Here is a 16563-nt window from a genome sequence, read left to right as displayed (position 1 = left end):
ACCCTGAACACAAAGCCAGAAGTAAGCCCTGAATACCTGGACCCCTGACCCAAATGAATGAACATTCTTAAAATAATTTTTTTCACTTTTGCAAAAATAGAATTAAAATTAGAGAGTAAATGATCTAATTCTATCTACTGGGAAAATTCCTTTTAGGAAACAACTCAAACCCTATACAATGTTTTCACATTTGTAAATAAAATTTTAAGTTCCCTATAACAACAGGCAATATAATGTGACAAATAGAAATAGAAGCTGTCTATTGAGATAGAAGAGGCCAAAAAAAAGCAAAAAGAAGTTTACTGATACAGACGTCCAGGAGGGTGGAGAAATAGCACAATGTGGTGGAGTGCTTGACTTTTACACAGCCAACCCAATACCACATGCAGTCCCCCGAGTCCCACCAGGAATGATCCCTGAGCACTACTGAGTGTGCCTCCCCATTCTAAAATAGAACAAAGACTTCCAATCAGAATCAATGCATCTCTTAAAGGGCCTAAAATTAGTATATAATTTTACAGAGAAAAAAAATGACTCAAATTTTAACCTGAATCTAAAGCAGATATGTAGCAAATTGAATTTTAAATAAATGAAACTTCATGTGTAACCAATATATCAAGAATTAATATATTTTATACTGCAAATCAATAATAAAGTTACTGATACTATAGTAAGGACAGGAAACCATTATTAACCAAAACATTAATGATAACATTAGGAATAGTTATTGTTGGATAATAAGATAATGTATTTGCATGATTTCTTTTTCTCTATATTTTCTATAATGAACACTAATACTTTTAGAATCTAGATGCTTGATAGTTGCCAGAAAAATATAACTAATATTTTAAAACAAAAGATGACTTTACTCGAGAAAATTTTAAAAGAGAAAATAGTGGATTATTTCAATTACCCATGTGTTCTTTCAGTCTCTCTATATCGGTTTTCACTGTAGCTCCATCAAGTAGATTTAGCAAAAATTTTTCAGGAAAGAGTAAATCATGAGTGCCCAGGAATGACTCAAGGCGAGTAGTTAAATTACTGAGAATACTAATCAAAACCGTTTCATCCTGAAAGCAAGTCCACAGATTTGAAAGTGCAATGAAGGTGGGCTAGGGAAAAAGGGGGAAAATTCCAAAATATAACCATTTAATTAAATTAAAATCACTATACTCTTAAAAATAAAGACAAATTTTATTTGTAAGCAAGTTAAATTCTCTTTAAGTTATAGCCTCATTAAGAGAGACAAGAGGATCTAGATAGAAATTGGCCTCATTCATTATGAGAAAATAAACATTTTTATTTCAAACAATTTAATTTTTATGATTGCCATAAAATTAGTGTATTCAAAAAATCCAAACACATTTAATCATCTAAAAAGTACTTATGAATGCTTCCTTCAAAATATTCAAGGGAAATTTTTTTATATATATATATATATGTTTTTTTTTTTTTTTGCTTTTTGGGTCACACCCAGCGATGCTCAGGGGTTACTCCTGGCTTTGCACTCAGGAACTACTCCTGGCGGTGCTTGGGGGACCATATGGGATGCCGGGGATCGAACCCGGGTCGGCCGCGTGCAAGGCAAACGCCCTACCCACTGTGCTATCGCTCCGGCCCTATATATATATTTTTTATTCTTCTATAGAATCACCATGTGGAAAGTTACAAAGCTTTCAGGTTTAAGTCTCAGTTATACAATGCTCGAACACCCATCCCTTCACCAAGGGAAATTTTTACTGCTAAGAGTATTGACCTACTTGGTTCAACGGAATCGGGGATGGGGTGACCTCTGCCCATGTCCACCCACATTTCTGGCAACTCGGCAGTCAAACCCACAAGCCACCTCTAGCTAGTGCCAGATAATCTCACCAATGGCCACGATCCAGAGACTCATTGTCCTTCTCTCTAGAAAGAGAGCATAAAATGACACTACAATAAGCCATGCCAGGCTATTTCATTTGGAGCAGCCCAGAGGTGGGCGGGTGAGGTCCCTCCCCTCCCCAAGGGTCCCAGCCCCCCCCCCCGCCCCCGCAGCCAAAACCCTCCAGAACTCAACTGCCGCCATGCTCACAGCCACTCTCCTCAAGCTCAGACTAAGCCTCACCCACAAGTGAATCTATCCCTGGACCGCATGTCTGTGAATTCCTCATACCACTCATATTTCAAGAGTAGCGCACCACATTTGATGGGGTTTAAAGTAGAAGGCAACCAATCTTAGAGGGAAATATATTTTTTCAGTTACACACAGACACACATATATTTATGTACATATATACATATATGTACATATATATATTTATATGTATAAAGCAGACAAGACTCGACCCTAACAACATATTAGTAATCTCTTATAGAAGGGCTTAATGGCCCCTGGGTGAAATACAACAATCTTCACACATTCTCCTATAAGGAAAGTTTTTTGGAGCATTTTCAGTGGTTTATTCATAACAAGCAGTACAAAATAAATTATTTTGGTTATACTTCGGGGCAGGTGTTGGGGTTTGGGATGAAAACATCCAAAATATGGTGGTGGGAAGGTGTAATGGTGGTGGGGTTGGTGTTCGAATATTAAATATAATCAAATATTGTAAACAAGTTTGTAAAAATGAAATAATAAAATTAGGGACTGGAGCGATAGCACAGCGGGTAGGGCATTTGCCTTGCACTCGGCCGACCCGAGTTCGAATCCCAGCATCCCATATGGTCCCCTGAGCACCACCAGGGGTAATTCCTGAGTGCAGAACCAGGAGTAACCCCTGTGCAGAGCCAGGTGTGACCCAAAAAGCAAAATAATTAATTAATTAATTTAAAAAAATAAAGAGTATTGATTGACCTACTCACATTTCTTACAGTTATGGTATTCTTTGATAAAATTAATTTTTCCCACTCTTAAAAAAAACAACCAAAAAAGTCAAAGGGAAAAGCTTTTTTTTTTTTTTTTGGATCACACCTGGCGATGCACAGTGGTTAGTCCTGGCTCATGCACTCAGGAATTCCTCCTGGCAGTGCTCGGGGAATCATATGGGATGCTGGGAATCAACCCCAGGTCGGCTGCATGCAAGGTAAACACCCTACCCGCTGTGCTATCACACGAGCCCTGAAAATCTTCTTCTTTATTTTCAAAGTTAAATGTGGTCCATAATTAGATTTACCTAGTTTAATCACAATCAAAATATTCTGGAAGGTAGTTATTGGGGCCTGAGTGGGTAGGGTGCTGGCCTTGCAAGTGGCTGACTCAGGTTCCATTCCCAGAATCCCACATGAGCCCCAGAGCCCCACCAGAGTGACTCCTGAACACAGAACCCATCATCCTGAGAACTCCTGGGTGTGACCCAAAAACCAAAACAAAGAAACAAAATTTCTAGAATGCCTGGAGACTAATCTTGTGACTTACCAGTTAGATATTTTATCTCATAAGAAATAAAATTTTTTAATTCATATTAAGACCACTTGATATATAGAATATTCAGATTGTAAGTTAATCAGGCACTCCTTATTAGTAAGACAACTTAGCCTTGATTTCCTGGTTTGTAAAACCAAATATTAGGAATAACTACAAAAAAATTATCACGACTCAAATAGTCCATATAAAGTGGTGTGTGAACCTTGTACTTCCTTAAAGCTTCAGATTTATCCATAAAATGAGGCAGATTACAAGTCAGTACAAGTACAGACTTGGTAAACAAAATGATTATTATATCTTTTTAGAAGATCTCATTGTCTCTTTGATAAAGGCAATTTATAAGCAACTATCAGGAACACAGTTTCAACACTATTGTGAATAATTTCTGCTGCTACAGCTGATAGTGATACTATGGTTCTTAGAGATATATCTGAATTTCCTTTAATTCAGTAATTGACTGGGAAAGGAATCAATCCTCTTATATAACTCTACAAATAAAAGTATCAACTTGTATACAACTAATACATTTTTAGCATTTTAACATAATTGTAATTAACTTTGATCAAAATTGACAGGATCCAAAAATATACTGAATAAAATCAAAGTCAGTGAAAAATACTTACAAAGACTTGTGAAGTTGGGACAGCTGTCTTTGAGCTTACTGTCAATTTTAAGTGTTCTAGCTGGGCTCCAAACTGCTTTTCCATCATATCCAATTCATCACCACAAGCAATTATGTCTGACTATGTAGATAACATATTTGCATTACAATTGTATAAATTCACTACAAAAAAGTACTGTTGCTTTGCCAGCATCCTCTGAAGGTAAGTTCAGTGAAAACTGGGACTCAGTCTCAATATACCCTCTAAGACAGAAATGAAACTGGAGCTCCAGAAATAGGTATTGGGTGGATGAAACTTTTTTGGGGAGCGGTTGGGCCACACCCAGCAGTGCTCAAAGATTACTCCTGGTGGCGCTGGAGTACTGCCAAGAGCTATCTCAAGCACAGAGCTGGGAACTGTTCCTGAGCAACCTTCCTATGGCCCCATCAAACTCTCCCACCCAACCCCCCAAAAAACCCAAAGCTAGAATTCTTCTAACATATACACAAGTATTTTTTATAGTATCTAAGTACTATACTGAAAATAGATTCAATGACAAAGCTTATCTGAGTTCCTACTTTCCATTCCTCACCTGTTTTTTGTTTGTTTTTGTTGTTGTTTTTTTTTTTTTTTGGTTTTTGGGTCACACCCGGCGATGCACAGGGGTTACTCCTGGCTCATGCACTCAGGAATTACTCCTGGCGGGGCTCGGGGGACCATATGGGATGCTGGGAATCGAACCCGGGTCAGCCGCGTGCAAGGCAAACGCCCTACCCGCTGTGCTATTGCTCCAGCCCCTCCTCACCTGTTTTGGTAGCAATAAAATAACATTCAAGGATATAGGAAAAATTTTAAATCACATTGAAAGAAGAACAATGGGTTTCTTCTCTCCCTTTTCTTCTCTCTCTCCCTCTCGCCTCTCTCTTTTACACACACACACACACACACACACACACACACACACACATACACACAGGGACTGCACAGCTGCACCCAGGGTTGCTCCAGGGACCATGTAGTGCGGGAAATCCAGCAGACCTCAGCCCCATGCTAAGCATGTGCCCTAACCACTGTAAATCTCCCAATCCCTTAATCTGAAACATCATCTGAAAACACCGTCTCTAATTGTCAAATTTTTTTGGTTTTGAATGACACCCAGTGATGCTCAGGATTTACTTCTGCCTCTGCACAGGGATCACTGCTTCTGGGGTTTGAGGGACCACATGTGGTGCTAGGGATCAAATAAAGATCAGCCACATGAAAGGCGAGTGATATGTTATATTATTATATATCATACTAAACATCAAATTAGGTACAGAAGAACTATGGTATTCAAAGGCAAATAAATTGTTCAAGGTTTTACAACTAATCACTGTCACTGTCACTGTCACCCTATTGCTCATCGATTTGCTTGACCAGGCACCAGTAACATCTTCATTGTGAAACCTGTTGTTACTGTTTTTGGCATATCGAATATGCCACGGGTAGCTTGCCAGGCTCTGCCGTGTGGGAGGGATATTCTCGGTAGCTTGCAGGGCTCTAATAAGGAATAAAATCAAGGTTCAATTTTAACTTATTTGAGTCAGAGGCTAGCTCTTACCTATTTATTACTGCACTGCCTATGACAGTGGAATAGGCTTACTATCATCAGTATAATGTAGAAGAGTGAAAGTTATTTGAATAGTACAAAGATTATCTGGCTTCAGACATCTGTAACCTATGTCTGCCTATGGCTTATGAGACCATTTTTACAATATCACATTGTAATATAAATATGTAACATATTTACTTGTCCATCATACCTCAATGAAGCAAAATAAAACCATACAAAACACAAAAATAATGTCTTCAGAGGAATATAGCTGCTGTCTTGATATAAAGGACAAGCATTGTTCCCTTGATCCCAGAGTCCTCCATTTCTATCAACTAGATACCTGTTTTGTTTGAGGTGGATTCTAGTTAAGTTTTCATCCTTTGCCCTAAAAGCTTAAAATCACCTTGCCATATTCTCCAACTTCTGGGGATATTATTTGACTTGTCTATTACCTCAAAAAAATAGAAATAAAAAGGTTTCTAGCATTGTTTTACAGTAAGAGCAAATAATCACATTAAATGGGTTTATTGCCTTGCACGTATTATGCCCTGAAGCTGCAAAATATAACCATAATAGTGATGAGTTCCAACTACCTATAAAACAGTATGTTAGACACTTGATCTGAATCAAAACCATGCAGTACAACTTTGTGCTACATTAGCACTACTTACAATACTTATAGTACTATTTTTGTTATTGTTGCTGCTATACTACTTGGTTTTTAGTTTGGGGCCTCATCTGATGAAACTCAGAGGCTACTCCAGGCTCTGTCTTCGAACACCCTGAGGCAGTGGGGGAAATCTCCCTTATACAGGGCATACACTCAGCCCACTGAGTGATCTCTCGAGCCTGGCCTGGCACACTGTACTACATGTAACACAACTTGACTTCAACCTTCTAATAATCATACCACCAAGTAACCAAAGAGAAGCTGCTTATAAAACTGACTCCTAATAAACACTCAAAACCCCATTAGCATTCAGTTCCTAGTCCTACAGATGTAAGATAAACTCATCACTTATTTAAGTTGTCTTCTTTGCTTTTTTTCCCAGGGGGTGGGGGCACACCCAGCAATGCTCAGGGATTATTATTCCTGGATCCAGGGATCACTCCTGGTGGTGCTCAGAGGACCGTATGGGATACCAGGATTGAACCTATGTTGACAACATGCCAGGCAAACACCCTACCTGCTGTAATATTATTCCGGCCCCCAAGATTTCCTTCTTATCAGCAATATTGTTCTACCTCCTGTTTGAGTCCCAAAATATACACAGATGCTACAGTTTATGGAAAAAAATAAAATCCCCTGACATGAACTCACCAGAATGATCTTTAAGTAGACCTCATATTGTCGTATATTATATAGTGCTTCTTTCAACATATATGACTTAAGTTCTATACTCAAGAGTGGGTTCTTTGCGACTTTCTCAAGAATGGCTGTGTAGCAGTAAGCCTGCTCCTGGGCACTCTGAAGCTGATCATTAATGTGCTGAATTGTGGCTTCAATTGCTTCCTTCAGAATAGCTGGCACTGTTTTCAAATGTGTATTGAGACGCACAAGAGGAATATAAAAAGAAGTCATATTTGAGTATCAAACTGAGTGGTGTTTGTTTCCTCAACCATATTAATAATAACAGGCATTTCACAGGTCTTAAGAAATAAAGGAAAGAGGCCGAGATGTGATCCTGGGGGCCGCACACGTGTGCGGCCTCGCCGCAGCTGCACGAGCGTGAATCCAGACCCAGCAAAACCTCTTTCGGCATGGGAAACTCCTTGCAGAATGTCTCCAGCCTGAGAACTAAGCCGCGGCCCTGTGCCCGCCTAGGAGGGGAAAGGTATTTCTCTCTCTCTCTCTCTCTCTCTCTCTCTCTCTCTCTCTCTCTCTCTCTCTCTCGCCCCTTTCTCTCTGGGGATGAAGGGCGTGGTGTCCACCATATTATGACGACCACAGATGGGGTTTTCAGGCTTGCAATGATCCAATATCTGGAAGAAATCTCCCTGGACTTCGTTGTTAAAGTATAGAAATCCAAAAATGCACGGCGGCCATGCAACCTCATTTTTCTTCACAATAGGTCTGACTCTAGTGGGGTACTCCTAACAATAATAGTGAGGTTTGTGTTGAAATATTGAATGTAACCAAAGTAAACAGAAAGTAAAGTGAAACTTATCAGTTACAAGGCGGGGGATGAGGGGGCGGGATGGGAGGTGTACTGTGTGGGGTTGGTTTTTGTTTTGTTTTGTTTTGTTTTTTGGTGGTGGTATATGGGCACTGGTGAAGGGATGGTTGTCTCAGCATTGTATAACTGAGACTTAAGCCTGAAAGCATTGTAATCTTCCACATGGTGATTTAATAAAATAAAATTTTTATTAAAAAAAATGAAATAAAGGAAAGAATAAAAAAGAACTTCCATGGGTGTTGAAGTGACAGTATACTGGGTAGGCTACTTGCCTTGCACATGGCAGACCCAGATTCCATCCCAACAGCATCCATATGGCCCCCCAAGTCCTGTCAGGAGTGATCCCTGAGCACAGAAATGAGAATAAGCCCTGAACACCACCTGTTGTGGCCCCAAACCAAATGAAACTTGTATAAACCAAAATGTTATCAGAATGACAACCAAAATATGTAAATGTCAAAGAAAAGGGAGAATTGGGTATTATGTGCTTTTCAGTTGGTACTTGTAGAAAAGTTACTATATCTCTTCTTCTGCATACCTTCTTTTCTATTTTTTAATAAAAAAAGGGGGGAAAGAAACAGTAGGCAACATAAGAAATCCATTGGGTTATTTTTGGTGGGGGTTGGAAATTGAGCTCACAACAGTGGCTCCTAGGGTTTACTCCTGTCTCTGTAGTAAGTCCTGTCTTTTCCTGGTAGTGTCCAAGGGACCACATGTGGCTCAGGGATTGAACTGAGGACAACCATGTGCAAGGCAGGGTCCTTACCCCTGTACTGTCTCTGTAGCCCCAAGAAGCCTATTGGGATACTGAAAAACAAAATAATCAGGTAAATGAAAAACAACCAGAAGAATGAGAATTTGAGATTTTAGTGCAGTTGTACGGTTTATGAATGTGTAGTTTTGTAAGAAACTATCAGTCTGTTTTCTAGAATTGATTGTAACCTTTTACTTTTTGTCCCTCTCACACTTTTTTTTTTTTTTTTTTTTTTTTTAGTATTGGGGGTAGGGAAAAAGGACCAAAGTATGAAGCTAAAGCAATGGCAATGTCAATTTCAGAGCACAGGGCTCACCCAGGATAGGGCTTCTGCAGCACCAAATCAGGTACTGTTTTGTGGCCAATCTCTATGACTTTTTAAGCTTGCTTGACTGCTTATATTGATGACTGCACCACCAACTTGGGCACTCCTTTGGGGCAAGCCTAAAGTTTCCTTTAACTAGCATAGGTGGTAAGGCGTTTGCCTTGCACGAGGCTGACCCGGGTTCAATTCCTCTGTCCCTCTCAAAGAGCCCGGCAAGCTACTGAGAGTATCCCGCCCACATGGCAGAGCCTGGCAAGCTACCCGTGGCATAGTCGATATGCCAAAAACAGTAACAACAAGTCTTACCATGGAGATGTTACTGGTGCCCGCTTGAACAAATCGAAGAGCAATGGGATGACAGTGACAGTGACAGTGACAATCCAGTTTTTTTTTTTACTTTTTTTTGGGGGGTCACACCTGGCGATGCACAGGGGCTACTCCTAGCTTTTGCACTCATGAATTACCCCTGGCAGTGCTCAAGGGAACATATGGGATGCTGGGAATCGAACCCGGGTCAGCCGCATGCAAGGCAAACGCCCTACCCGCTGTGCTATTGCTCCAGCCCCACAATCCAGTTTTTAATCCAAAAATTACTCGATTTTACTAGATTAAAAAGAATTGTAAAGACTAACATCTTCTGCCCAGATGAAATCCAGGGCAGCCGCTCGCGAAATGGCCCCTCTGCTCCTTAAAGACTATGATCTGGGAGGTCTACTAACCCATTTTGGCACCCAGCGGCTTCTTATAGAAATGCATCTAGACTGTGAACTGAGCTAAAATATCAGAAATCCAAAAACCGCATGGTCGCTGCCATCTCCCCTGCTGTCGCGGCCTCATATAATCTTCATTCTCAGCAATGGAAAACAAATTATCAAATGATGCCTTTTCAGCAGGCCTGAATTTTTTGGGGGAAATTCCAAATAATAATAGTGAGTTCTCTGTTGAAATATTGAATGTATCCAAAGTATAGAGAGAATAAAGTGAAGATCATTAGCCACTAGGTGGGGGGGATGGGTGTGGGAGGGGGTATATTGGAGTTCTTGGTGGTGGAATATGTGCACTGGTGAAAAGATGGGGGTTTGATCACTATATGACTGAGACTGAAACCTGAGCTTTGTAACTTTTATCACGGTGATTCAATAAAATAAAAATTAAAAAAAAAAACTAACATCTTATGGGTGGACCTATATGTATGCCAAGTTCATAAGAAAAATATTTTTACTAGTAGGTCCCTAAAAATATATTTCATCAGTATCTCAAACTTTAGGTAATGAATGCATTAACTATATAACTGCATAGTAAGTTCTCATAGATCTATAAATTAGCAAGTATCACTTGAACCTTTTATTCCACAAACTCTGTCTCTCCACCCCTCCTTTACCCTCCCTTCCTATCTCTCCTTTCCTTTCACCTCCCCTCTTCACTGTCCCCCTCCCCTCTCCCTTTCTCCCCCACCCACTCCTTCTCCTCCTCTTTCTCTCTCCTCTCTCCCCCCCTCACTCTTCCCACTCTCCCTCCTCCCCAACTTTTTTTGGGCATTATGGTTTGCAATACAGGTACTGAATAGTTATCGTATATATTCCTTTACCTACTTTCAGCACTAAGTTCTTGTCCACAGTGATCATTGGTAAATTTATTTTTATATCATTGAGTTTTACATCCTTTTGGGTACATGACTTGGAGTAAAGACTGCAAAGTCCACTGAACTGTGGCACAGGGGAGGGTTTTGGTCTCTGGGAAGTACCTAAGAAAGTCTTAGCTGAACCTTAAAAAACAGTCAAAACTACAATCCGACTCTGCAAGTTAAGTTTTAAACCATAGTCACTGTCACTGTCATCCCGTTGCTCATCGATTTGTTCGAGCGGGCACCAGTAACGTCTCTCACTGTGAGACTTATTGTTACTGTCTTTGGCATATCCAATACGCCACAGGTAGCTTGCCAGGCTCTCCGAGGGTGGAGGAATCGAACATGGGTCAGCCGTGTGAAAGGCGAATGACCTACCGCTGTGCTATCACTCCAGCCCCATAATAATCTACAGAATTGAACTAACGATGTACTTACAGTCATCAATGCCTTCTCCTCCCTTCCCACAGTCTCGGTTAAATAAACGAATTCCAGTCACAATCATGGTGAGTTCTTTCAGCTGGCGTTCTTTGTCCTTCTTCATAAGAGTTAGAAATGTCACAAGTTCAGCCTGAGGAAAAATACTCTGTAGAGCAGCTAAAACAAACCAGCAATTGGACAACAAAACAATAGAATAAAAGCAATTAGAACTTCAATTCCTTTGAACAGAAACTTAAGGGACTTGTCTTTGCAGTTACTTCCATAAATTGTTCATATGTCATATTGGGTTACCGAGTATAAAACTATTGGCTACTTGGTGCTGGAGAGAGAGTACAACACAGGGGTAGTGCATTTGCCTTACACGCAGCTGACCTGGGTTCAATTGCCACCACACCATATGGTTCCCTGAGCCCCACTGGGAGTGATTCCTGAGCACAAAGCCAAAGCCAGGAGTAAGTCCTGAACACCAAGAGTAAGTCCCCAAACCAAAAAACACACAAAACTTAGCTCCAGTTCATCTTCAATAAGTAAGCACCTATCAGTAATTTTCTAGCAATAAATTTATCTAGTGGGCTCTGTAGACAAATGAGTCTGCAGAGTCCTAGAATATTTATGGAAAAAAATTATAGAAATGCTAGAGATGCTTCACATTCCTTATAAGTGTGAAAATGGACAAGTGTTTGCTGATAAATTAATGCCCTTCTCTATCACACATTTTAGGTGAAAGGCTTGACCATATTCATGATATGGGATCTCTATTTATTTTCCTCAGTCAGCCTGGCACCCTTAGCTGTATTTCTAGAGTTATTAATAATCCTCCAATAAGGAGTAATAAGTCCCTAGATATACATAAATCTAAGTAAAATAACACTATTCACCTTGGGTTTTGCAGTTCATAGTGTAAAACAAATATGACTAAATTTTAACCTCTTATTTGAGCTTTTCTTTTTCTTCCAGATAAAAGGAAACTTCAGTCTTCAACGCTTGTAATTTAACATCACTAATTAGGTACAGCACTCACATATTTCCACTTATAGAAAAGAGATTGTGTATATTTTTCACCTGTTGCCTCTCTGACAATCTTGATATCGGTAGGAGCTCCAAGCCCAGAGCGCAGTAACACATAGCTGACAATCTTTCGGTAGAGACTTCCCAGCTCTTCTCTGGTGCTAGCTCTGTTATCTGTAATTTCTCTGGTAACAGAGGCTAATCTGGACTCCAAGACCCGGTGATGCTCTTCGAGAAATTCCTCTAAAATTGGCAAATAACAACATCCTGTACATTTGATACTTACAATTCTTTTCACAATAAGGAAGTGACATGGGGGGGGGGGGAAAGCTTTGGTAGACCAATTCTCCTGCATGAAAACAACTTTATTCAGATGCAGTACTCAAAATGAATAACAAAAAACAGGGGAGGTTGGGGGACTATGAGGTGCTGTGGATTGAGCTCAGGGCTCCTTTATGTAAATCATGCACTCCAGCCAGTTAACTACTATTTTAAAGTCTATCTAGGGTCCAGGATGGTTCAGTGGCAGTGCACTTGCCTTGCATGTGTGAGGCCTTGGGTTTGAGCTATATGCCAGTATATCTATTTATCTACCAATCTATCTACTTATCCGCACATAGTTCATGCATATGTGCATGCAAATGTTACTGTCATTTATGTATGCTTTTCTTTGGGTAACACAAAAATCTCTTTTGAGTAATGTTACTGGTAATACCATGGTGCATCAAGAACTATGTCCAAACCAAATATCCCGCCCCATTTCTTCCATGATAGAAGGTAGGAGGCTTAATTATGGCAGTAAACGCAATCCAAAAATTGTATTAATTCTTGCAACAAAATAAGACACTTTATTGTTATAAGAGTATTATTGCATTATTATATAACATAGCAACCATGTGCAGGTACTATCTATGCTTTTACTAAAAATTAAAATAAATAATAAACTAGAAATGTTCACAAATTTAATCTAAATTTATTCATTTTCATAATTATTTACTGTTTTAAGATTTCATGTTTTTCAGAGGTCAGAGAGATAGTACAGCAGGCAGGATGTTTGCCTTGAATGGGCTGGTGCTTTCTAACCTGGTTCAATCCCCAGAACTCCACATGGTCCCGTGAGTGCACCGGGATTGATTCCTAAGCTCAGAGCCATGAGTAAGCCCTGTGCACCACTGGCTGTAGTCCAAACCCATACACCCCGGCAGAGAGAGAGAGAGAGAGAGAGAGAGAGAGAGAGAGAGAGAGAGAGAGAGAGAGAGTGTTCATGTTTTTCAATACAGCAGTATGTAACATGATTTTTACACATTATATAATTGTTTCACATAAAGGAATAAAAATGGAATGAAAATAAGCAAACGGTTCATAATGACAGTTTATAATGATTTAATGACTGCATTATGGCAGAACATATTGAATTTATTTTTCCTTTTTTCCCACCCCAACTTGTTTTTGATATAGGAATTAAGCTGTCTGTATAAGAATATATGTTCTAAACTTAAATTTCCCATGATTTTCCTTTGGGGTAGTTACAAAAGTAAGTAAGTAATATGAAATTAAAATATAAATTAAGTATTTAAAAATAATCAAATAAAAAATCTTTAAGTTAGGTGGAATGGTTGTTTTTAATTGTGATGTATTATGTGGTATGCAATCAAGGCAAATTAGACTTTGGAACATTATTATGGAAATAATGATAAAAAATTAACTTTTAACACTCACAGAAATTACCTTTTAAAATTTATGATTTCCAACGTTATTATAGCTTTCAAAACTGGAAAAAATTTTGAAAGACACAAAAAGTTGAAATGGGGGCTGGAGCTATAATAGCACAGCGGGTAGGGCGTTTGCCTTGCACGCGGCCGACCCAGGTTCGATTCCGAGCATCCCATATGGTCCCCTGAGCACCTCCAGGGGTGATTCCTGAGTGCAGAGCCAGGAGTAACCCCTGTGCATCGCCAGGTGTGTCCCAAAAAGCAAAAAAAAAAAAAAGTTGAAATGTTCAGTGTCAACCAAATGAAGCCCTTCTTACCTGAAATATGATATGAACCACCTGTAAAAGGATATTAGAGCAGGTAGATGTTTACCTCGATTTGTATAATTCATATCAAAGTAGACCTGCATTTTAATGGTGTCCAGGGAGGGATTTTTAGTATCCAATAGCCGAATTGTACAAAGCTAGAAAAGAACAATCCATGAATGTTTCTATTTATATTTTCTGGAGTACTAAGAAGTATTTTCAAAAGTTATTTTAAAAACTAAAAGGAAATATCAGTAGTAGTTTCTGATACTTATCCACCAATCACCCTTTATTTTTGTTCTGTTTGAGGACTCACTCAGTAGTTCACCCAAACAGCAACTTTTATAAAGTAATAATGCATTTCCCCCCAGTCAACAAATATCATCATACCCAGTTGGTCTGGCTGAACCCAAGAAACTTGACACTTTGATCAGCCCACACAGTCTGAACATTGAATAATGTTCCATTAAGCTGATGTTCTTGTTTCTTCTAGAGTTCTTCATTACTATTTGACCCTTGAACACCTTTTTTTTGTTACTGTGAGCAGTCTTCTTTAAAGCTGCTGCAGCTAATCCTCTGTCACACATTTCTCTGGCCCTGAATTCTGCTTCAAAATTTTCTCCTCTTTCTTCCTCTCACCTGCATGTAAATGATGCACTCCCTCTCTCTGCTTTTCCCCTTTAAAGAATTAACTAGAATTTCTCTTTTCCTGTACTCTTCTTCTTGTAAACCTTTTTTTGTAGCTTCTTTCCCATCTCATTGCTGAGCTTTAATAGACTGCAGCCAGTCAGTTGTTCCATGACCCTCTCTGCAAGCAGCCATCCTGCTTTCTGAGCAGGAAGGAGGGGAGAGCAAACGTGAGGACTGATCACTACTTGGAGACTGTGTGAATCCTACAGGTGAAAAAGCACTGTTCAATATCCCCTGCTCATGGATAGGGAGAATAAACATTGTCAAAATGGCTATACTCTCCAAAGCATTATACAGATTTAACTCGATCCCTATAAGGATACCCATGTCATTCTTCAAAGAAACGGATCAAGCAATCCTGAAATTCATATGGAACAACAAACGCCCACGGATAGCTAAAACAATTCTTGGGAAAAAGATGATGGGAGGCACCACCCTCCCCAACCTTAAACTCTACTACAAAGTGGTAACAATTAAAACAGCATGGTACTGGAACAAAGGCAGAGCCGAAGACCAATGGAACAGGACAGAATATCCCTACACACAACCTCAAATGTATGATCATCTAATTTTTGATAAGGGAGCAAGAGATGTGAAGTGGAGCAAGGAAAGCCTCTTTAATAAATGGTGCTGGCACAACTGGACAACCACATGCAAAAGAATAGGCTTAGACCTCAACCTGACACCATGCACAAAAGTCAGATCAAAATGGATTAAAGACCTCAACATCAGACCACAAACCATAAGGTACATTGAAGACAAGGTCGGCAAAACCCTCCACAATATTGAAGATAAAGGTATCTTCAAAGATGACATGCAACTGGCCAACCAAGTGGAAACAGAGATCAACAAATGGGACTACATTAAACTAAAAAGCTTCTGCACCACAAAAGATACAGTGACTAAAATACAAAGACTATCTACCGAATGGAAAAGGATTTTTACATAATACCCATCAGATAAGGGGTTGATATCAATGGTATAGAAAGCACTGGTTGAACTCTACAAGAAGAAAACATCCAGCCCTATCAAAAAATGGGGCGAAGAAATGAACAGAAACTTTCAAGGAAGAGATACAATGGCCAAAAGGCACATGAAAAAGTGCTCTACATCACTAATCATCAGAGATGCAGATCAAAACAACCATGAGATACCACCTCACACCATAGAGACTAGCACACATTCAAAAGAACAAAAGCAACCACTGTTGGAGAGGATGTGGGAAGAAAGGGACACTTCTACACTGCTAGTGGGAATGCTGACTAGTTCAGCCCTTTTGGAAAACAATATGGACGATTCTCAAAAAACTAGAGGTTGAGCTCCCATTTGACCCAGCAATACCACTGCTGGGAATATATCCCAGAGGAGCAAAAAAATATAGTCGAAATGACATCTGCACTTATATGTTCATCGCAGCACTCTTTACAATAGCCAGAATCTGGAAAAAACCCGAGTGCTTTAGAACAGATGACTGGTTGAAGAAACTTTGGTACATCTATACAATGGAATACTATGCAGCTGTTAGGAAAAATGAGATCATGAAGTTTGCATATAAGTGGATCAGCCTGGAAAGTATCATGCTAAGTGAAATGAGTCAGAAAGAGAGAGACAGACATAGAAAGATTGCACTCATCTGTGGAATATAGAATAATAGACTAGGAGATTAACACCCAAGAATAGTAGAAATAAGTACCGGGAGGTTGACTCCATGGCTTGGAGGCTGGCCTCTCATTCTGGGCAACTCAGAGAAGGGAACACCAAGTAAAATGTGGTCGGAGGTCATGTAGGGGAAGGGTGATGTGGGCCGAATGTAGACTAGAGACTGAACACAATGGCCATGCAACACCTTTAATGCAGACCACAACACTGAATCAGAGAGAGAGAACAAAAGGGGATACCCTGCCATAGAGGCAGTGTGGGGTGGG

At 39.7% G+C, this 16563-nt stretch overlaps 1 protein-coding gene across 1 annotated transcript in view; it reads right to left on the bottom strand.

Moving 5' to 3' along the window:
* The window catches only part of CFAP206 (cilia and flagella associated protein 206), a 32379-nt gene that overhangs the window by 9580 nt on the left and 6236 nt on the right, over positions 1–16563 (bottom strand). The window contains exons 4-9 of the mRNA XM_055136623.1: positions 14016–14106; positions 11986–12174; positions 10921–11079; positions 6924–7132; positions 4030–4149; positions 914–1112 (exon numbers count right to left, since the gene is read on the bottom strand). Of these exons, the coding sequence (XP_054992598.1) occupies positions 914–1112; positions 4030–4149; positions 6924–7132; positions 10921–11079; positions 11986–12174; positions 14016–14106 (967 nt within the window). The remainder of the gene's footprint in view (positions 1–913; positions 1113–4029; positions 4150–6923; positions 7133–10920; positions 11080–11985; positions 12175–14015; positions 14107–16563) is intronic.

Source organism: Sorex araneus, chromosome 4, assembly GCF_027595985.1.
Source record: "Sorex araneus isolate mSorAra2 chromosome 4, mSorAra2.pri, whole genome shotgun sequence".
Taxonomy (NCBI): domain Eukaryota; kingdom Metazoa; phylum Chordata; class Mammalia; order Eulipotyphla; family Soricidae; genus Sorex; species Sorex araneus.
Note: the sequence above shows the minus strand (reverse complement) of the source record. Positions and strands in the feature narration are given on the sequence as shown.